This window comes from Schistocerca serialis, chromosome 2 (genome assembly GCF_023864345.2).
Source record: "Schistocerca serialis cubense isolate TAMUIC-IGC-003099 chromosome 2, iqSchSeri2.2, whole genome shotgun sequence".
Classification (NCBI taxonomy): domain Eukaryota; kingdom Metazoa; phylum Arthropoda; class Insecta; order Orthoptera; family Acrididae; genus Schistocerca; species Schistocerca serialis.
In genome coordinates this window covers 974372932-974397073 of record NC_064639.1, presented here as the reverse complement: position 1 = coordinate 974397073, position 24142 = coordinate 974372932, and the positions used below count along the sequence as shown (strand labels likewise).

At 42.7% G+C, this 24142-nt stretch overlaps 1 protein-coding gene across 5 annotated transcripts in view; it reads right to left on the bottom strand.

Moving 5' to 3' along the window:
- Window positions 1-287: 287 nt before the first annotated feature.
- Window positions 288-24142, bottom strand: part of LOC126458379 (ATP-dependent DNA/RNA helicase DHX36) — a 243218-nt gene continuing 219363 nt past the window's right edge. For all 5 annotated transcript variants that reach the window (XM_050095356.1, XM_050095357.1, XM_050095358.1 and 2 more), the window contains 3 exons: window positions 21999-22311; window positions 14117-14214; window positions 288-601 (listed from right to left, as the gene is read on the bottom strand). In XM_050095356.1, the coding sequence (XP_049951313.1) occupies window positions 511-601; window positions 14117-14214; window positions 21999-22311 (502 nt within the window). In that variant the 3' untranslated portion in view covers window positions 288-510. The remainder of the gene's footprint in view (window positions 602-14116; window positions 14215-21998; window positions 22312-24142) is intronic.

Here is a 24142-nt window from a genome sequence, read left to right as displayed (position 1 = left end):
TCTGTAGTGTGTCGTGACCATATGTCAATGAATGGAGCTACAGTGAATTTATGAAATCGCTTCATCATTTGTAATAGCCCTGTACTATAGCTTCTGACCAATCATCAAATTCGTGTTTGTTTGCATCAGGTTTATTCTTATGATGAACAGAATATAGGAAATTGGTGTTTGTAAGTGGCACAACAAATATACAATCCACTGGATATATGCTTTATAATGCAAATCCTGACAAACTGTCTGCCATTAGCAGAAAGTTTACTGTCACAACAAAGTTAAGAAAGAATTGATTTTAATGGATATAATACTTTTATTTGTTTTATTATACAATGAATAACTTAGGATTTGTCAAGACAAATTGAGATCATCATCAACAAAAATAAATATCATATTTTGCACGCGCGCGCCCACACACACACACACACACACACACACACACACACACACACACACACAGAGTACAAAATCCACTTGCAATGTTTGTCTTCTCAGCATACTCAATATGCATTACTATCAAAAATCATCATCTTCACCACAACTGTCTACTTCTTCTGCCACTGTGCGCAATTCAATGTCTTCGTATGACAACACATCCATTATGGCCCTGAAAGCAAGTAAAGAGATGAAACATTTGAACTTGTTCATAAAAAAGGAGCAAAGAGAATTGCAGCAGGGATTGGGGGAGGGGGGGGGGGGGTTTAGCAGAAAATCCTAGTGCAAGTTTTGCACATTCAGTGGCCTGAAAAACAAAGCTGTTCCATATAAAATAAAATGATTTGAACAATAAACGAATGCTTTGGCAATTAAGTATGCTGAACAATGTATAGAGTACACTATTTATTTCACTTCTAGAAACTAAATACAAACCCAACCAAGTTAATATGGGTCAAAGTCATTTAAATGTCACTGGCTTAATCTACCACAATTTTAACCTGCATTATTATTATAAACTTTGCAACAGTTCCAGCAGTAGTGATTTGCAAATTTACTTTCTTGAGTGATATGAAGTGTACACACATTGATCAGTCCCAACGACAACTCGATACAAGTATTGACGCTCACTGTATTACTTGCCGTGGCTTTCCACTAGTTTGGTGCTGTCCCTGTCCCCCATCTCTTCTAATCTTTTCATCACTACATAACTACTACACTCAGCATACTCTATCATCTATTTTCATATTCTAATCTTCATGTGTTACAACTATTTTTCACTAGTATTGTTCTTTCCTCTGTCAAGTTAACTATTCATGTTGCCATCATGATGAGTTCGCGAACATTTTTCCACACAAGTGACACTATTCTGTGCCACTCCTCCCTCCTTTCTCTCTTGTATGCTTTCACGTGTCTCAGTTTTCGCTAGTAATGATATACAAATCTTGCACTTGGGTGCCTCTCTCAGCTTGCTGGCCCAAGCAGCCACTATTGATTATGATACGCCCTGTACATAAATCTTACACTTGTAGTGCCTCTGGCAACTACCTCAGTTTGGTGCCCCAAGCAGTGACTTGTGTTACTTGTGCCTTAAACCATTCCTGGTTGCCATAGAAAATATCTCATTAATCTGTCCTTTCTTTCGTGGTCCATTAAATAAATAATGAAGAAAAAGATCAGAGGAGTATTTTGCCCAATATGGTGCCAAAATAGACACTACGGAGAAGAGAGTACAAGCTTCAGAGATGCTGATTTAGAGAAGAATGGAGACTGTGATATGGACAGATAAAGTGAGGAATGAGGTTGTGTCACACAGGGTGAAAGAGAGAGGAGAAATACTGGAAACAAGACAAGGAAAATAAAATGGCTAGGACAATGGTAGGAAAGAGACTGTACGATAAAGGACAAACTAGATGGAATGGTGCCCGAGTAGATCAGAGGAAAACCAAGATATCAGCTAACTGAAACTATCAAGTAAGAAATGGATGGCAGAAAACTGTGAGGGGTGGTGAATACTGAACTCACAGTGAGGGACCTGACTTATGGGCAGAACTATTTCTTCTTCATGTCGTCTTCTCTTTATGTTCAATGGTTCAAACTGCACTTCCGCACAAAACTGTGCTCCAAGTTCACACTTTCAGGAATTTCTTCCTCATTTCCACATCAATATCCAATACCAGGAGAGCTCTTACTGAAGAATGCTTTTTTCATCTGTACCAAGCTGTTGCAACTTCTACTACTGTCCTTGCTTTGGCCATCCTGCATTATCTTACTTCTCAATAGGAATAATCTTTCATTTATTTCATTACTTTCCATTTTCAATCTTGAAGTTAAGCAATTTGTTGTTCTCCTCCCTATTAGCCACCACCACCTTCTTCCTGCGTATTCTTAAGCCATACTCTATGCTAAGTATGTTATCAATTCCTTTTAATGCCTCTTCCTTACATCCAGCCGAAGAGTATGCAATAGCAAACTATACCATAAATATCTTTTTTCCTTGTACTTTTATTTATGTTCAGAAATTTCCTTTTTTGCCTTCAACAGTACTTCAAAGCGCACATTACACAACAATGACAAGCTGAATCCTGCCTTACACCTTTCTTCACATAAACATGTCTTTCTTGGTGACAGAGGGAAGTGAGATGCATTCTAACTGGCAATCCCACCCATGGGCAGTGATCCGGAGGGAGACATTCCTCACTTGCAAAGAGGACAGGGTATGCGGAATGGTCAGGGAATGTGCGAATGATAATTGCATAAGAAACCAGGAGTTGACTTCATTGTATTCGTAGAAGTAGAATCACCGCTTCCGTGAGGAGACTGTCAATGGGACTAGTGCAAAAGGCACCAATAGCCAGACGTACTACACAATGGTGAACAGGATCAAGTATTTTCAGGGCATTAAGCTTCCACATGCATGTAGTCTTCAGGTGGCAAATATGGGGTAGCCACATCAGCTTTTCATATAAAAAAAAGGCCCAAGAAATGGGACTGTGCTGTAACATCTAGGAGCTGGTCACCTAAATAAAGTTCTGGATCAGGGTGTATTATGAATTGACAACAAAAATGTGTAACCCGGATTTTGGAGGGCAAAAACTGGAAGCCATGGGAGACAGCAGAGGTCCATCGGATGGCCCCTTGGAGCTAGCGCTCAGCAGACACTACTGAGTGGGAGCTGCACCAGATGCAAAAATGCCATGGTAACCTGAGGGCCACCAGGGACTACAAGCCCATTAATGGCTATGAGGAAGAGAGTGACACTTAATACAGAACCCTGTGGGATACCATTCTCCTGAATTCGAGGGGTGCTGAGTGAAGTGCCAACTGGAACCTGGAAGAGCTGATGGGATAAAAAATTGCGAATAGAAATTGGAAGGGAGCCATGAAAGTCCCAGTCATGGAGGGTAACTAAAATGCTATGGCACCAAGTCATGTCATATGCCTTATGTAGTGAAATAAGACCATGACAAGGTGCTGACAGTTAGTATAAGCCAGTCGGATTGCAATTTCAAATCTAAGTAAATGGTCAGCTCGAGATCATCCTTCCCAGAAGCCACACTGATAAAAGGCCCCGAGATATGAGTACCCAACATAATTGGAAATAACCATCCTCTCAAGCAGTTAACAAAGTCCGTTCATCAGGCCAACTGAGCAGTAGCTGTTGAGAGACACTGGGCTGTTCCCAGGCTTAAGGACGGGGATAACTATACTGTCTCGCCACTGTGAGGGGAAGGCACCTGTGAGCCAAATGTGGTTAAAGACCCTGAGTAGATATTGCCTCTCTGTAATGTCCAAGTGTTGGATCATCTGGTTGTGGATGGAATCCGGGCCTGTGGCTGTGTCATGTGAGGAGGTAAGAGCCTGCGAGAGTTCCCATTCAGTGAAGGATTCATTATAGCAGGCTGTTCCAGCTCGTCGGCTCCATTGTGAGCCGCGGAGCGCTCCCTGCTCCAGGGAGTCGTGTCACTCACTGTGACCGTTCAAGTGGGCCGGCACGCTAGCACGTGGCACGCCTGGCTGAGGCAGGTGGCAAGGCAAGCATTTTGATGTGCCAGCTGCTTCTTACAAGATTGACAACCTCATACTCTTAGCTGCTGAGACGTGGTGACATGTTACACCAGGAAATACGATGTTCAGGAAATAAATAAGAAACAACTGTTTCACAAGAAATTGCATACTAAATTTATAGGGCCTCTGTAGCTTGACATTTTCTTTTCATTACAAGATCGGAAATATCAGGCGTCAAAGTGTTCGCAGCATTAATGCGGAGGATGACCTTCATTGTTGCATCCTGAAGAAACGATCGTTCCATACTTTTTACTCTTTCCATTGCTGAGAAAAGCTGCTCACAACAATACGTAGATCCAAACATGCACATGATATGAGCTGCATTGTTGTGAAACTTGGGAAATGTTTTTTGCTGTAATGAACGATACCATCGTGACAAATCCAATGTGTTGTAGTACCTCTCTTTCAACAAAGTTGAATTTTGCAAATCAATTATCTCCAATTGAAGTGATGGTGACAAGTCATCGGAGGGAACTGAAAAAGGAGTGCTGAACACCTTAAGTTCCATTTCCAAACTAGTGAGGTCTCGGAATCGTGTTTCAAACGTCGTGATGAGCTGCTTTATCTTTGCTTGGTAATTGCCGAAAGTAGTACCTTCAGGTAGTTTTAAAGAAGCAAGACGATTGAAGAACGTTAAATGTCCATTACTCATCTGCCTCTCAAATAAACGTAACTTTTCATGAACGCTTTGATCTGGTCGTGCATGTCAACGATTAGCTGCCCTTTGCCCTGCAGTGACAGATTTAAATTATTCAGATGCATAGTTATATCAGCTAGGAACGCCAGGTCTGATATCCATTTTATATCTTTCAAACAACACATTTCTTCCCCTTTCATTTAAAGAAAAAGGGATATTTCCTCACGAATGGCAAAGAAAACATCAAGAACTTTAACCCGACTCAGCCAATGAACTGTACTGTGGTAAGGCATATCCCCGTACTCCGCTTCCATATCTTTCAGGAATCCTTTGAATTGGCGATGATTCATACCATGATGCTGCACAAAATTCACACACTTCATGACATCTTTCATTATGCCACCTAGCTCTACTGTTTCAGCACACAATGCCTCTTGGTGAATAAAGCAATGAAGAGTCAAAATGTCTTTCCCAAATTCGTCCCTGAGTTTATTTTTCAAACGAGAAGCAAAACCTTGGTGACGCCCGATCATTTGTGATGCACCGTCTGTCACTACAGAATGGAGCTTATCCCACAGCAAATTCATATTGTCCACTGATTCACAAACAGCTTCAAAAATGTCACGTCCTGTTGCAGTGTAATCGAGTGGTACTACAACCAAGAGTTCTTCAGTTACTTGCAGCTCCATGTCGACACCATGCACAAAGACTGCAAGTTGAGCACAATCCGATATGTCGGTGCTTTCGTCAAGTGCTAGCGAAAATGCAACAAAGCTCTCCGCCTTTTTCCTGAGCTGTGTCTCTAAATCCGCTGCCATGTCCAGGATTTGACGAGACATTGTTTGCTTCAACAGGCAAACCCCTTCAATTGCCTGCACCTCCATTGGAAATAAACATTCTGCAACTGCTACCATGCATGATTTTACGAGTGTGTAATGGATCTGGGAGATGTTATTTTTTACCGGATTTGTCGATACCAAATTGTAAATGTTTTCTTATATTTTTTGTCAGAATTTTTTTTATTATAATGTGCCTTATTATATGTTAATTTACTTATATTTTTGAGAGTGAAAGCATATTGATTACTATTAGTAAATGTGTCGACAAATAGCAAAGAGACTGATTACAAGTGGAAGCTTGTGTGTTGTGTAAAATATCTTTGATGCTGGAGTCGTCTTTGACTATAGTCAGTCGGCAGTTAACTCTTGGTGTGTGTTGACAGAAGAAGAATGTGTAGGTCGCCGTCATAAATAATTTTGAATTATGTTACTATTTTTTATATAAACTATAAGAAGAAACTACATTCGAAGAAATGGTATTTGAAGCACCAAAAATGTGGCAAACACATTGAACCAGGTCATTTCTGCAGCTGACAAAGATGCATTGTGGAATCATACTTCCATTAGACAACTGGAGCCAAGACTTATATCGCCTTGTATACATCTAACAGAAAAGGTACTGTCACGAAATATGGCAAATGTAAGTAAATAAAAAATAGTGAGCATATTTCAACTTGTGTCTCGTCCGGGATAGTGTATTTCAACTCTGTGTCTCGTCCGGGATACTATATTTCAAGTGGTCCCACCGAAAATGGCTTGCCACTTGTCGCAATGATGTGAACGACCCTGTAGCTTGCTCGAATTGCAGATTCAGTAGTGTTTTCTCCGCTCTCATTCACCTGAAAATTATAAATGCATTACAGAACATGAACTACATTGCATGTTTTGATACCCTCCGTATTACGAAACCGTTTTTGAACTTACATCTCCCGGTATGTCGTTCTTAAGCCTGGCTACCAGTTCTCTGCGTGCAACGCCTTCTACCTGATTGTAGTGCACTGCGTGAAGACATGTATAATGTCATTGTATATTGTACCTCTTCACAGAATTAAATACTTTATGACATACAAGACATTGCGGACAACCATCCCTTTCAATGAATAGAAAGGTATCCTCCAATAGAGGTACAGGGCTCCCATGGCTAGTCATAGCTGTCATTGAACACAGATTATTGCGTCAGTTGCAGCTGCATGCGGCCAGGGGGCAGCGAGTTCGCTTTCCCCCTCCATGCAGGCTCCGAGCTGCCGCAGTGAGCGCTCCGGCTCCCTGGAACTCGGTTGGAACAGCCTGCATTATAGGGTTCAGCTTGATGAGGTTGAAAGAGTAAGTGGGAGGAGGGGTCTGTTCAACTCTATGTTTCTGCTGGAGAAAGGTGGCAGGATAGGAAGAGGACGCTGATGCTGTCACAAAATATGTCGCGAGATGTTTTGCAAGGACCAATGGATCAGTAGACAAAGCACCTTCGAGGATAAGTCCCCAGACAGCTGACTGTCACTGGTGGCCAGAAGACTACAGAGCTTTGACCAAACCTGCGATGAAGAGTCGTATGTCCCTGGGAGGAAACAAAGCGATCCCAGCATTCCTTTTTACTCTGCTTAATAAGGTACCTTTTTACTCCGCTTAATAAGGTAACAAGCCTTGGCAAGAGATGCTTAAAAGTGAGCAGGTTGGTCTGTGAAGGGTGTCATTTAAATCTTTGCAGTGCCCATTGGCAGTCCTGGACAGCAACTGCTATGTCCTTGGTCCACCATGCTACTGGTCGATAATGAGGGGCACCTATGGATAGGGGGGCAGCAATGCCAGCAGCATGCAGTAAAGTGGCAGAAAAACCCTGCATGACCGCATCAATGCAATTCGAGAGAGAGGTGTCAAAGTGCACAGCAGGCGTATACGAAGGCCAGTTGGCCCTGCGGAATGCCTAATGCGGGGGAATGGCTGCAGCAGGTGAATGACAGACTCACTGGAAAATGGTCCTGTCACAAAGATGATCAAGTAGTGACCAATATATGCAAACCATGAGTGCAGGGGAGGAGACTGTGAGATAGAGAGCAGTAAAGGTTCCATGAGCAGCACTGAAGTGGGTAGGAGAACTGTCATTGAGGAGGCACAAGTCAAAGTCTGTAGTAAGCTGGTCAAGTAGAAGACCTCTACCCAATGTAGTGGCACTCCCCCACAGGGGGTGGTGTGCACTGAAGTTCCCAAGGAAGAGATACAGGAGCAGGAGCTGCTGTGTTAAGGTAGATAGTTCAACATAAGGACGTGGCCTACCTGGAGGGAGGCAGACGTTGCAAATGGTGATTGCTGCAGTCATCTGCACTCTAACTGTTATTGCTTGTAGATTGGTATGAAGGGGGACCCAGTCACTTATGATATTAATGCGAACCAAAGTGCAGACCCTCCAGATGATACCCTGGGGCCGGCATGATTCTGACAGAATGCTCAATAACACAAAACTTTAGAGAGTGGTTATCAAGAAAGTGAGTGTCCTGAAGAACAAGACAGAACAAGGCGTTGTATTTCCGGGAGGTGCCGATAATATCCACTGCAGTTCCACTAGATAATCGTGTGGTGAGAGTCCAGGTGAGGTATAAAGAATGTGAGGGGAGGTCAAGTCACTTGGTCAGTGGTCTTCACAAATGAGGATGGGGTGACCTCCATTAAAACTCGTTCAAGTCGGTATGAGGTGGAGGGCAAAGCCTGTCTTCTTCTCCCTCGGAGGGAGGGAGGAGGCGTTATCAGTAAGGGAATAGGCGGCAGTGATGCCAGGATTGGACAGAGAGCGAGTGGCTTTGGGCCCCTCGGAGCGTGGGTCTCTCCTCTGGGCCCGAGGTTGCAAGCTTCCTGTCCTGAGAATGCTGGGGAGGGGTGTTCTGTGATGGAGCCCCATCCGTGGCAGAAGCCAGCAAAGCATACTTTTTCCTGGCCAAGGAGGAGGAGGAGGAGTAGCAGTTCCTACCTGTAGGGGAAGGGACAGGAGCTGCCAAGGGTGAAGAAACAGAAAGGGAGAGGGGAGAGCAACATGGGGGTGAGGGGGAGGGTTGAGGAGGTCATCCTGTGTCATACTGAGTGACTTGAGAGGAGCAATAGTCACAGGGTTGTCTCCTAAATGGTCCCTGGCACAGAGGGAGGTTGGCTGACTGGCAGAAGTTATCTTTATAAGGAGAGAAACAGAGTTCATCTTGCTTAATGATTCAACTTCTCTGAACTTGGCCATAGTATGTTACAAAAAGAAAAGGGGTTTGGTGGCGGTAAAAGTCTCCCTGTCGGTCCTGGTACAGACCAGGAACCTCGGAAAGGGTCTTGCCCCAAGCTGGCACATCTGGCCCTCCTCCCATGGTATATCCAAGGACAATAAGGCTGGAAAAGCAGAAACAGGAACTGAGACAGAACTATGTTAAGGAAGAGACATGGCCGCACTAGTGCGGCCAAAGAGTTTAACACATTTCATGTGCCAAATATTTGCCTTGGTACCACCCACTCCAAACAGGGCTTGCCTTGTAGGCACCACCCAGCCACAGCAATGGCCACCTGGCAGGACGGTCATTGCCGGGAGTTCGGATGCCCCGAAAAGACGGGCAACCACTCCTATGCTTGCAAAAGGCATTCACAGCACAGGTACCAACAGGGTGATCCCTGTGGTATTGGGTGCCTTGGCCAGATGGGTACATATCAGCCCCACCACACGATTGGCTACTGAGCTGGTGACATAGCAAGTAGGCGAAAGAGCTTTGGCGGGGATGGAGGGGAAGGGGGAAAAGGGAGGAGGAGAGAGGAATTCACGCCAAAGATGCTAGGGAGGGAGTTCTTCCCCATATGGCTCACACTACAGATTTCATATTTAGAGATGGAGGTCAAACGCCTGAAGGGGCCCAAAAAAGAAGTGCGAAAAAGGAGGAGGAAAAGCAACCAACCAAAACTGGAAGACGAAGCAAAGTCACGAAGATAGCCAGGATGGCATAAAGAACACCAAGAGAAGGAATGGAAGAGGCAAAGTGAAAAATGAAAGGAAGGCAGGAGGGCAGGGAAGGAGAAGGAAGGGGAAGGGAAAGCAGCCCAGAAAAGAATAAAGACTGCAGTAGCTCAGGGACCAATGTATACAGACACAAGCAGACATGTGTGGATGGATATGTGTGTGTGCGCGCGCGAGTGTATACCCGTCCTTTTTCCCCCCTAAGTTAAGTCTTTCCGCTCCCAGGATTGGAATGACTCCTTACCCTCTCCCTTAAAACCCACTTCCTTTCGTCTTTCCCTCTCCTTCCCTCTTTCCTGATGAGGCAACAGTTTGTTGCGAAAGCTTGAATTTTGTGTGTATGTATACATCTGTTTGTGTTTCTATCGACCTACCAGCGCTTTCGTATGGTAAGTCACATCATCTTTGTTTTTAAATATATTTTTCCCGCGTGGAATGTTTCCCTCTATTAAGAGAAATGTGGGGAACTGAAGAATATAAATTGGCCAAGTCAGTCACCTGACTTACATCTCATTGAACTCTTAAGATATGAACTTGACAGGGAGGTCAGTAAATGGAAGTCATCTAATGTTGAAGGTCTATGAAATAATTTACAGACAGGTTGGACTGCAACATCTGCAGAAACACTAAAAAATCTTATCTCCGGAATGTTAAGAGACCAAAGAGGGGATACTTTGAAGAGACTAAAATCTAAACCATATTGTCTTATACTTAATGACAGAGACAGAAAATATTTTGTACTTCTATTTAATTTATACGGTATGTTTGTAAATTGAAATAAAGTATACTGTTTTTATCATGGATGATCGAAAACTTCTGCCTAGCCTACAATTAGAACATTTTTAAGGCTCAATAACAGCTTGTTTGGCCATCTTCCTGAAGATGGTCCAATAAACCAAAAACTACTTTGAAATAAACAAAAATCAGTAGAACAAAAAACAGTGTACTTGTTATTCAACCTTATATCTGGAACTGTTCTATCAAGAAATAATGGAAGAATCCTTAAACACAAAGAAATGAAATGGTAGTATGACATTTATTGGGCAGGATATCCCCTTCGGGGGTTCGGCCACTGTATACACTCCTGGAAATGGAAAAAAGAACACATTGACACCGGTGTGTCAGACCCACCATACTTGCTCCGGACACTGCGAGAGGGCTGTACAAGCAATGATCACACGCACGGCACAACGGACACACCAGGAACCGCGGTGTTGGCCGTCGAATGGCGCTAGCTGCGCAGCATTTGTGCACCGCCGCCGTCAGTGTCAGCCAGTTTGCCGTGGCATACGGAGCTCCATCGCAGTCTTTAACACTGGTAGCATGCCGCGACAGTGTGGACGTGAACCGTATGTGCAGTTGACGGACTTTGAGCGAGGGCATATAGTGGGCATGCGGGAGGCCGGGTGGACGTACCGCCGAATTGCTCAACACGTGGGGCGTGAGGTCTCCACAGTACATCGATGTTGTCGCCAGTGGTCGGCGGAAGGTGCACGTGCCCGTCGACCTGGGACCGGACCGCAGCGACGCACGGATGCACGCCAAGACCGTAGGATCCTACGCAGTGCCGTAGGGGACCGCACCGCCACTTCCCAGCAAATTAGGGACACTGTTGCTCCTGGGGTATCGGCGAGGACCATTCGCAACCGTCTCCATGAAGCTGGGCTACGGTCCCGCACACCGTTAGGCCGTCTTCCGCTCACGCCCCAACATCGTGCAGCCCGCCTCCAGTGGTGTCGCGACAGGCGTGAATGGAGGGACGAATGGAGACGTGTCGTCTTCAGCGATGAGAGTCGCTTCTGTCTTGGTGCCAATGATGGTCGTATGCGTGTTTGGCGCCGTGCAGGTGAGCGCCACAATCAGGACTGCATAGGACCGAGGCACACAGGGCCAACACCCGGCATCATGGTGTGGGGAGCGATCTCCTACACTGGCCGTACACCACTGGTGATCGTCGAGGGGACACTGAATAGTGCACGGTACATCCAAACCGTCATCGAACCCATCGTTCTACCATTCCTAGACCGGCAAGGGAACTTGCTGTTCCAACAGGACAATGCACGTCCGCATGTATCCCGTGCCACCCAACGTGCTCTAGAAGGTGTAAGTCAACTACCCTGGCCAGCAAGATCTCCGGATCTGTCCCCCATTGAGCATGTTTGGGACTGGATGAAGCGTCGTCTCACGCGGTCTGCACGTCCAGCACGAACGCTGGTCCAACTGAGGCGCCAGGTGGAAATGGCATGGCAAGCCGTTCCACAGGACTACATCCAGCATCTCTACGATCGTCTCCATGGGAGAATAGCAGCCTGCATTGCTGCGAAAGGTGGATATAACTTACTAGTGCCGACATTGTGCATGCTCTGTTGCCTGTGTCTATGTGCCTGTGGTTCTGTCAGTGTGATCATGTGATGTATCTGACCCCAGGAATGTGTCAATATAGTATCCCCTTCCTGGGACAATGAATTCACAGTGTTCTTATTTCAATTTCCAGGAGTGTATTTGCAAGTCATTGTAGTTGACACTACTTCGGCGACTTGTGTGTCAATGATGATGTAAGTGAGATGAAGGACACACAACAACCAGTCCCCTGCCAGGAATCGAACCCGGTCCCCCTTGTGTGGTAGGCAGTAACGCTACTGCTGTGCCATGGATAAATAAGACCAAGACTTAATCCAATCTGTATATATTTTGTTGTCTGATGTTCCACCACAGTAAAAGAAACAGGCAACAAGATCCACAGTATCTGAGCAGCCAACATCAACAATTCAATGCTAAGGCTGAAGTAGTTGATCACAAATGCATGAAATTCAAACCATTGTTCACTTTGCCTCAGGCAAGTATGTTCTGAGCAAGGTTTTAAAGGATGCAAAAAAAACTGCTGCCAGGAAGTTGCTATGTAAACAAAGAGAGATACATCACATCTTAAATTCTCTTGAGATGAAGCTTATTACTATGTTAATTATTTTGGCAGCTATAACTAAAAGATCTTTTACAGAAGTCTAAACCTAGCTGACAAACAAAAATTGAAAAAAGCAAATGTGACTAACAAACCTTAGGAGTTTTGGTCTTACAAAAAATCAGTAGCAGATCAAAATCATCTACTCAATCATCACCATACTGTTGCAAGCTTACTGAGTATCAGACCAGATTTGTGACTGGATTCAAGACTTCCTTGTAGACAGAATTCATCATGTTACTCTTAACATAACAAAATCAACTGGTGTAAATGTAATATCTGAAGTACCCCAAAGAAGTGCGAGAGGACCATTACTGCTTACAATAATATACAAATGATCCAGCGAGTAATATTGGAAGCGCCTTGTGGCAGTTTTCACATGATGCAGAAGACTAGAAAAGTGCAGGAAGATCTGTAGTGGATAGATGAAAGGTGCACTGACTGGCAGTTGACTCTGAATGGAAATAAATGTAATGCATTGCGCATACATAGGAGAAGAAATCCACTGCTTTAAAATTACATTATTGGTGACAAACTGCAGGAAACAGTAATTACCGTAAAATATCTAGTAGTAGTCTTCCACAGTGACCTTAAGTGGAATAACCAAACAAAACAAATAGTAGGTTAAGCAGATGCCAGATTTATAGGAAGAGTCTTAAGGAAATGTAGTTCATCCACGACAGAAGTGGCTTACAAAAAACTTATTCTACCAATTCTTGAGTATTGCACATCAGTTTGAGACACACTGAGGTTCGATTACTGGAAGACGGTGACAAAATCTAATAAAGACAGGTGTGTTTAGTCATGGAATTGTTTAGTCATGCAAGAGAGTTATGGAGACGCTCAACAGTCACCAGGGGAAGATGCTACAAGAATTCCAAAACAGTACCTTCCATGAAGAGTCGGACAACATATTACTTCCTCCCACAAGCGCCTCCCAAAATGAGTACAAGAAATTTGAGTGATCAGAGCTAATACAGAGGTTTACCAACAACCATTCTCCCCATTCCCCACTTGTGACAGGAACTACAAATTATAGGGACAATCTTAACATGAAGGAGAGTGACTGAGGCAGTCTTCCTCTCCGGGTATAACTCAATCTGAACGATCTCCCTTTTAACTTGAACAGTGAGAATAATGTTCTCAATCACAATAAATAAACCACAAGGGCATTTTATTAAGTACTGTGGAGTAGGTTTGAGATTGCAAGATTGCAATGTTTCTCCCACAGGTAACTTTATGTTGTTTGCTCGAAAAAGAATTCACCCAAAAATTTATTCTTGCCCCTGGAGGAACAAAAAAAAAAAGTGTACCAGTATACTCATACTGTGTCAAATTAGTATTACACTGAATCTGTAAAGGAGTTTACTTCATAATATGTATCTGCATTTACACTTTTTTTAAAATATGTAAATAAACTGTGTGTTTACTCTATAAACAGATGTAATTCATTTTCCTATTCAATGTAATTTGGCATATGTAAGTAACCAGGCATCACTGGCTAGTCAGCTAGTAAAGTTATAAATTCATTCCCCCCCCCAAAAAAAAAAAAATCTCCCCCTGCCACCCCCACCCCAAATAAGCTTCTCCAAACTACTCTTAATCATTCAAGGAAGATTTTAACTGAAGATCTAATTCATCGACAGAAATATAACCCACAGGAATACAATGCACACTTTCAGTCAGTTGTGACGAAATGAGAAGATAAATGTTACCTGAGCAGTGGTGCCTCATCACTTCTTGGGCTCCAGTCAATAGGCCCAGGATGGCTAACCTTGTGCGCTAACAGCTGATCAAGACTATCTCGAAGTCTCTGAAAAGAAGAATTATGCATAAGAGAATCAGAAACTGTGGGCAATGGAAGCATATGCCTAATTACTACTTGGTGTACAAAATCTACCAAAAGGGGTCAAAACTCCAAAACTGTCTATCCTCCCTACAAAGATATTAAACACACTGTAAAGATGACACACTGTGTTGCAGACATGCACAACAAAAAGACACTTACAAATTCACTTTCATAGAAAAGCAAACACACGAACATTCATTCTCACAAACATGTAAACCTCACATGCACATACCCGACATCTCCAACAGCTCAGATTTGAATGCCCAGTCTGAGCTGCTGGAGTGGTGGTCGCGCGCGCTCTTGTGTGTGTGTGTGTGTGGGGGGGTTCCTTTTCTGACAAAGGCTTTGGCCAAAAGCTAATGTATAAGTGTCTTTTTGTTGTGCCTGTCTGGAACTCAACATATCATCTTTACAGTGAGTAGCAATCTACATATTCCTTATATTGTTGATAGTCAACCTAGAGTTTCAATTTGTTTGATATTTAAAGAAATAGAGGCGTATGAAGTGGTAAAACAAATAGTATCTATTGGAATATGAGAATCAGTTCTTCTGTTTAAAGGAAAACCAGGCTGAAATTATAAAATGAACCAAAGTGAATTAAGTAAGGGACTTAAACGTATGATGAAAACTGAAACAGAAGAGAGAATTGTTTTACATAAGGAGCAAACGTTTGTTACTAATTTGCATTATGAGTCAATGCTAACTGGTTCTCCAAATGTCTCATTTGCTGAAATAATTACATATAAACTGCATATATTACAAAACTTGTCCTTGGAAACACATGAGAAGTCTCTGGGGGCTCATTTATGTATATTCCAAGAGTTACACCATGAGGACATGATTGACAATTGATAGCTCATACACATATACACTTGGAATATAGTTGGCACACAAACACAAAACTTTTTGTAAGGAAGAGTGATTATCATTCTTAATCAGTTACACAGGGGCTTCAGAATGTGTATACTCACTTGTGCACAGAAGAGTCCTTCAAGCTGACTGACTTTTACAAGTGAAAACTCCTAAAATAGTGCTCAGTAACTATTTTTTCAACATTATGAGTAGGAATTACTTACAACAACAAGGAAAACTCAGTGACATTGCCAGTTAGTGTTAGGGTGTGCTCAAATGGCAAACGGTGGTTTAAACGGTTACTGCTGATAAGCAGGAGACCTGCGATACACTCCTGGTCTGCCACAGATGACATATTCATGACACTGCATGTTCATCATTTCTGAACACAATTCACTGATATCATTTCATGTTACTCTACTGATTCCATTTTAGTGAATTTAATTCAACTTGTATGAAAATCAAAATATTTTAATTTACAGTGCTAATATGACTATTATAACCAATCAAATTATTTTTTAGGATCTTTGTAAAGACGCACAACTACATCTATGAATATAGTCCCCAATCCTTTGTAAAGTGCTTGGCGAAAGTTACTTTATACCAATGTCAGTGACTTTCTCTACTATTCCATTTGGATATGGTGCAAGAGAAAAATTACTGCTTCTATGTCTTGTCAAATGCTTTAATCTCCCTTATTTTTACCTCATGACCTCTACAATGCAAACAGAAGACAACAATGTAGCCTTGGGTATATTACTTATACAACTTGACATAATAAACTATCAATTAACAATATTTGTTACATTCCATCCTAAATTATCAATTAGAGACATAATGCATCACTGATTTGGCTTAACACAACGGAATTAATGATTTAGCAAAAAGCAATAAAGCCATGCAAGTGATGCATTCAGTGCTCCAAGGGACTCTTCTCCAGTATTACCACATACAAATCCTATAATTCCATCTCCACTACACCTATGATATGCAGCAGTACATGGTATTAGACAGTGAAAGCATTAATGCTGTGGTGGTGTAGTGAATACAATTACAGATATAAACAAAATTGTTATTAGTTAGAAATAGATACAAATAAATGCACTAACAATTGCAGATAGCTTGATAATGGCCATGGAGCTGAAATAAGCTTATTGCACAAAAAGTAACATCATGATAAAAAGTCTGAATATAGAAGTGATCTGGCTTATTAAACATATAACGTCAGTACAAGACAATTTTTGTGATTAGTGTCATCAGATTTCTGGAGTAAACTTGCCATTAAGCCCTGAAGATACTGCAAAAGATGGTGAAAGATCTTGTGCATTACACTGCACAAGCAACCTACACCTTCTACGATTTGAGAACCATAAAACAGTACAGGAAAACTCGAAGCTATGCAAGGCCATTGAAGCATGAAATTGACTTGAACAAGTCTAAGGGTTCAATGTTAATGAGAGAACTGTCTGAAGGAGACTGGAAGAAGCCATTCTTCAATCCAGAAACCCTACTACATGCTTGACTACATTTTGCAAGAGAATGTTGTGACTGGAGAGTACAACAACATAAAAAAAATGTTGCTCACCCATGGATCATGATTTGGCGTACGATCACCTCATGGTAGACGTAGGCAAGAGGAAACGTACAGTAGAACCCCACTTTTACGTTCCTGGAATTAACGTTTTCCCGCCGTTTATGACATTTTTTTTCGGTCCCATCAAATTTCCTATGCCCACAATGTTAATCTGCACCCGATTTTGCATCAACATATTTATAATTTTCCGTGATTTACGCATTACGAAAAAATATTTGTGGAGAAAAAATGATGCTCGCATGATGTTGACCGTCCAGTAGTGTTTACAAATATTACGTGGTTAACTTTCTTGACACCACGGCGCTCTACTCAGTGGATTTGAACCAGTAAACATGTAAAAGTTGGAACAATTCGTGCTTTATCTCCTGCCGCTGCAAAGCTCTACTTGGCACGGTGGCTGATGGGAGTAACTAGGTTCTTTCGAATGAAGATATTGTGGCCAATCACAATAATTTCCAAACTGTCTTTACTGCGCAAATGCAGTTTCACGATTGTTGTAATTATTGTGACACCTTTGTCGAACCATATTTAGTGTGTTTTGGCGTATGGCCACTTGGAGCGCTAGTTGACACCATCATTCACTTTGTGATGCTCAAATGTATTTAGTTTAAACACAGCGCAGGTACGTATTTTATTCATGCTGAGCAAAATGTGTTTTGAGAATTTATTCTCGTTGTCAAGTGCAGTATTTACATATGTATTTTTTGTGATGTTACACAAACACACAATGTGAGCAACAGTTTGCATGTGTGTGTGGTTTTCTACATAATTGATGAGGCACAGTACCTGGTAACCTCAAAGAGACGACTACAGTGCAAGAGACACAGAATAACACATATTCAAACACCGCACAAAATACTTATGAACATATTTGTACTTGACAATGAGAAAAATTTCCCTAAATGCATCGTGCAAAGCACGAAAAAGTACATAACTAGTGCAGTATTTCATTGCTTAAATAATGAATGACAGTTGTTGGCTTTCAAAAACATGAAATTGAATCCAACGTTCCTACTCCCCAGACAGTTATCAGTTCCACTTTTTATTAGATAATAAACCTTCATTAGATAATAAACAAGTCCCTGACAAGTCTTTCAGTGCCTGTCATGTACATATATCATACATAATGTGCAAGGGGGGTCTCCTATACGTAAGTTTTACAGCATAAAACATTATTTCCCGAATTTTACATTTTCCCGCGTTACGCACCATTTTTTTGAAGTCTCTTGAAAAGTGTAAAAGTGGGGGTTGACTGTATTTCTCTTGCACATTCCCATTCTGGAAGCCTCTTCAGGTTAATTCTCCGATGGTGTGGGCAGGAATAAGTATGACTGCTAGGACAGGTCTGTCTTCATGTGGCATGGGAGGCTTCCAGCAGACTAGTATGTGGAGGAAATCCTTTTCCATTTATTAGTGGTGATTTTACATTAATTCATGATGATACATGCCCACTTGTTGCGAGAATTGTGCAAGAGTTCTTGGACGAAGCGGAGATTCATGCTATGGCTTGGCCTGCTCAACGTCATGATTTGAATCCTACTGAACAGGCATGAGACCAGCTGGGGAAAGAGCCTATCAGCACTATTAAGAGGCATTGCAGGATTCATGGGAGTTCCTCCTGAAAAAAATAGGAGATAATTAGTTGATTGATTGATTTGGGGGAGGGGAGCAAACAGCAAGGTTATCGGTCCCATGATCTACGATGGCAGAAATCAAGGGAGGGACAACACAAACAGCACAGACCAGTCACAGGTAAGGGATAATGTGCAAACAAAGAGGAAAAATGGATGTCAGGGTGGCAGGAAGAGGAAAGAACAGGAGGGTGGTGGGTCAAGATAGGGAGAGCAAGGGCACTCCAGAAACATTATGCGCAGTGGGGCACCAACACCACCACTAATCTGTCCCAACACCCACACCATATCATTATCATGATACACGAAGGCCAACACTAGGGGAAGAAGACACAAGAAAAAAGGAAACAAAACTACACAACAGATTAGAAAAAATGTAGGGAAAAGGTGGGGTGAACCTGGCTCGTGTGAAGGCAAGGTCAAGGCATCCATAACCAATGCCTACACTACCAGAGGGATTCAAATTGGGAGGGCACATTTACAGCAAAGGGCCAAAAGGTGGGGGCAGTCCAACAAGCTATGGATTACCATGAGCGGAACCCTGCAACTACAAAGAGGGGTGAGGGGGCACAATGAGGATTAGAAAACCACAGGTCAACATAGCATAGCCAATACAAAGACAGCAGAGGAGGCAGAGGATGGTAGAACCTGGTGAGGGGAACAAGAGAATCAATTGGAAGGGTCACTCTCACAGAGGTCATCATGTGGTGAACAGTGTAAGGAAGAGAGAGGTAGAGAGGGAAAGATCAATGGCAGAGAAAGTGCCACATGCAGCACTAACGTAAGTAGGGGAACCACCATTAAGAAGGTGAAGTTGTGGCTCCCAAGAAACTGGTCAATCAGGAGCCCCCAACTAGATGAAGCACTGGCCCACAAAGGATGATGGGCATTAAAATCCCCAAGGAGAAGAAAGAGAGGGGGAAATTGCCAAGGGAGGGCAGTAAACATAGGTGGCCTGTCAAGAGGGAGATAGAAACTGCAGACCGTGATGGCAGTGTCCAAGTGGGTCTGAACGACAACCACTTCCAGTATGGTATGAAGTGGGATCCACAAACTAACAACATCTGTACAGACCAACGTGCAGCTTGTAATCCATGAAGGGTCAGTGAGTGAGCAGCAATAGAATGAGCTTCCTGGAGAACCACACAAGCTGCCAAGAAAAAGATAATAAGCAGGTATTCAAACAGGTGACAAACGGGCTGGAGCCAATCACACCACCTGATCACCATCCATCACAAAAAATGATAGGGTGACATTCATAAATAAGATATCACACTCAGGTTGCGAGGGGGCAGATAGCACCTCTGGGGAGACTGGGTGAGGGGTAGGGGTGGGAACCTTGTCCTGGGACTTACATTATTTCTTCTTCTGCTTCTCCTCCTCCTCTTTCTTGTGTTGACGAGGGCAGGCCACAAAGGGAGAGCAAGCTTCTGCAAGATCCGGAACCAAAAGAGAGAGGTGACCTTGGGGCACACAGACTCTGTGTCCCGTGGCAGAGTTGTGGTAGCAGGCCTCTGGCCCAAGAGATGCCAGGGTGAGGTGTCCCCTGGAGCCAGAGGTGCTGAATAAGGTGGCACATCTTTGGTTACAGAGGGGGAGTGGCAGCCGGAGGTGAGAGCATGGGAACCACAGGGGAGGGGGAGAGGATAGGGGGTTGGAACTGTGGTAAGGAAGAGGGAGGAGAGGGGGACGGGACTGGAGTAAGGAAAAGGAAGGAGAGGGAAAGGACGTAACTGAGGCAAAAGTAGAAGATATTGACACAGGGTGGAGTTGGTCATATTTCTTATGTGCCTCAGTGTAAGACAGACAACCCTGGGACTTATACTCCATTAATTTCTTTTATTTCTTATAGCCCACGTAATCTGGTGTGCCTGGAAAGTGACAGTCGTGACAACTTACATACACAGGTGGAGGAACACAGGGGCTTCCCTCGTGGAATGGGTATTCACAGTCACCACAGAGAGGGTCTGATGTACATCAGGAAGACATGTGCCCGAAATGCAAGCACCGAAAGCACCTCATGTGTAGCGGGACATATGGCTTCATGTCACCGATAACATGTAACCTCGACATTCTCTGACAGGGTACCTCCCTCAAACGCCAGAATGAAGGTGCCGGCATCTGTGTGGTTGTCCTTGCGACTTTTCTCCGCACGTCAAACAAAATGAACCCCTATTGTTCCAGATTAGCTCCGAGTTCCTCATCAGTTTGAAGGATGAGGACCTGACGAAAAATGACTCCCTGGACCATATTCAGAAACTGGTGAGGCGTAATGGACACCAGGACATTACCAAGATGATCACAAGCACAAAGAGCTGTGGACTGGGTGGCAGCAGCAGCTTTGATCAACAGGGAACCTGAGAGCATCTTACTGAGAGACTCTACTCTGCCAAACTTTTCTTCAATATTTTCCACAAAAAACAGCAGCTTTGTCACAGTGAATGGTCCCCATCTGTCCTAGTAGAGACCAGACAGCAGGAAAGTGTTTCACTCCAAGTAGTGAGCCTGGTCCTCCTCCCAGGGTGTAGCCAAGCAGCATTCAATGATTCATTACCACTCGAAAAGACGGTCGTAGGAAAACAGCCAGATTTTTGGAGCTTGAAACGATTCAAGCACAAAGCATCTGCTCTGCCACTCACATCAGGGGCTCTCACCATGGGCAGCACCCAGCCACAGCAATGGCCATATGGCACAGCGGCCACCGTTGGGAGTTCTGATGCTCCTGAATGACAAACAACCACTACTAGGCACACATGGGGATGCAACTGCTAAGGTATCAGAAGTGTGATCCCTTTGTTGTCAGGAGGCTCACTCAGCCAGATGCATACACAATAGCCCCACCACACAGACTGGCTATGCGTGCTGGTGACCTAGCGGATGGCGGGAGGCTATGGCAGGGAAGGAAGAGGGGAAGGATGGGAAAGAAGAATCCACACCATAGACGCTAAAGAGGGAATTGTTCCCCAAATGGCTCACACTACAGACAGAAAATGTAGAAGTAGAGGTGGGTGACCAAAAGTGCCAAAAAGGACGAAATAGAAAAGGCAAGCGAAGCAAAACCACAAGAAATACATGAAACCATGGGGATAGCTAGGACGTCATAAGTAAGAACACCGAGAGAGTGGGACAAGAGGGCAGTAAGGAAAGAGTGAGGATGAGGAGGGAGAGACATGGGGAAGGTAATGCAGCTCAGGAAGGAAGTGTGGGCTGCGATAGTTCAGGGAGCAAAATCATTTTCAGGATGCGAAGAAAGATCTGTGAAGCATAGAAAACCAAAACAGAGCTGTATGACTCATGAGATTCCTCAAGTTTGTCTGGAATGTGAATCCACTCATGTTACTTCCACATCTCTGGCTTAATTTTTTTTATTGCTGTCTCTTTTTGTTATATTGTTATACATCTAAATGGACCATATTACAATTTTTTATCATAAAATAGTAATTAGTATCATAAAAGTGCCTCATGTTTAAAATAAAAATATTTTAAGAAACTGAAGTGTTGGGTTTTTTGTACTGGTCAGTGTATAATGTGGATTCTACTGCCACTCCTTACATGCACATGAATGTAATTGTGTTCGTATTTTATGTCTGCATTCTGCACAAACTTATCAGGACTACTGATTTTATCAAATTACATATATTTAATTTGGATATACACTGCCTATTACTCACTTGTATTACATCAGCAGTCTCCCTATAACAGGCAAACCGAAGGTCCCCAGGCAGTACAACAACACCATCACCAGAGTCCTTTCCCTCATAAACTATGCCACAGCCAAAGAACAGCACAGCTAGTGGTGACACCATCGTAGTATCGTGCAAATAGACAGCTGTACTCCGCAGTTTTTGGTGGTAGACCAGCAAAGGAGATGGGAATTCGGGGCACTGCTCATTCACCGACTTTGGATGCAGTTTAACTCTGCCATCTTCAGGTGTGTCCAATGTTACAGAGTACTTCATTGTTTTCCGCACCTTCCGCACTTTCCTATGAAAATAAAAGTAGAACCTGGTATGAGTTTACACAAATGAAGGACCAAGAGGTCACTGCCATTAAATGTGTATCTGTTCACAATTATAACAAGTGTTCATGAGATCAGAATGTCTATAAGGAACATGTGAACTGCAGATATTCTGGAACTTGCCTACATCTGACTTAATGAAAAATCTATCATGTGTGGTTCTTACCAGTGATATAGGACAGTATCAGTTTAGCAATGAAACATTTACACCACAGGCATTTGAAAAACAAAGGGCATTGCGCACATGTGCCATTCCTTTTACAAACATTAAAGATAAATTACAACTGATGATAATAGGTACAAGGACAGAATTTAAGCTTTCTCCCTCTATCAAATTTGAATTTTACATCATAAACAGGAACTACTGACCAGATTACATAGTCTTGCATGGTACGGAGTGATGAGAGTGATGTGGTGTCATCAGCTGCTGGATGCTGTTACTGTTATTTTGAGTGTGATATTTTGAATGTATTTTTCAAATAGTTTCTGTTTGATATTTTTACCAAGGGTATTGAGGTAACCAGTTTTACTATAATTTGCATCTTCTGTGAGGTAAAAGCTATGTGGAGAGAGGGGGGGAGGGGGGGGGGTGCTTCCGAGATTTTATTTATAGATTTTTTGCATTAGTGTTTTGCTTGTATGTAGCTAGGATGGCTAGTGCTCACATAGTTTGTATTTTTCATTCTGTAACTGAGGTGGCTTCAAACTCAGCCACTGTTTAAATCTACACTAATAATAAATCTGTAAAACTGTCATGTTCATCCATTTGTCTCTTTGGACACACTTCTCTTTTCATTTTTTTATTTATACGTTAAGCTCCGTAGGACCAAACTGAGGAGCAAATCTCCAAGGTCATGGAATGTGTCAAAACTACAACAAGAAATTTCACGGGGTTTACGCATGTAACTTGAGCATAACTTGGCTTTAGTTCACCAAAATCTGATCATGGAAAAAAGTATTGTGGTTTAAAGTTTTTCTAAAACCTTTTTGTGTGTCTGTCTGAACATGCTAATTTCCAAAACTACTAGATGAACTTTCATGGGGTTTTTAAAAGTAACTTGAACATATCTTGGGTATAAGCTTTATTTCATAAAATGGGATAATTGGAAAAAAAAGATATCTTAGTTGAAAGTTTTGTTCATACTAATATTGTAAATATAAAAGGAACTCTGTCTGTTACATGTTAATGACTAGCCCCTGAACTGATTTCGAAGGACATTAGTGTGGAGATAGCTTGGAGCATGAGGAAGAGCATAGGCTACTTTAGAAAGTTTGTAGTACAAGATACTTACTGAAATGAAGACACGCAAATTATGAAAAAATATTTACTCATTGAAAAACCTATTTACTATTTGACTTTTGATATTTATAAAATTTGTGAAAATGCTTTTATTTGTTAATATGTGATATGGTTCAAAGTAATGAATACAATGCTTGTACAATCTTCAGTGTGTTCAATCCATACTTCCACACTATTTGCTGCATAATGTATACATTGTATAATGTATAAGTTAAATAATATTTGGCTATTTCAATAGCACAATGCATAGATGCACACTGCTGTCCATACCCCTCTGTACACACTGATTGGTAGTGACTCTTCACATGCTGACATTGTGGATTGGGTCAACATGGGAGGGAGAAGAGTGGGGCACATATCATAAGCCATGCTTATCTGAACAGTCAGACACTTGAGGGCAGCTAATGTTATTGCACCTACAGCAGCTTACTCACCCACTGTCACTCATCATAAACAAAACTACTGATATGCATGCACAGCCATGAATAACAGCTAGT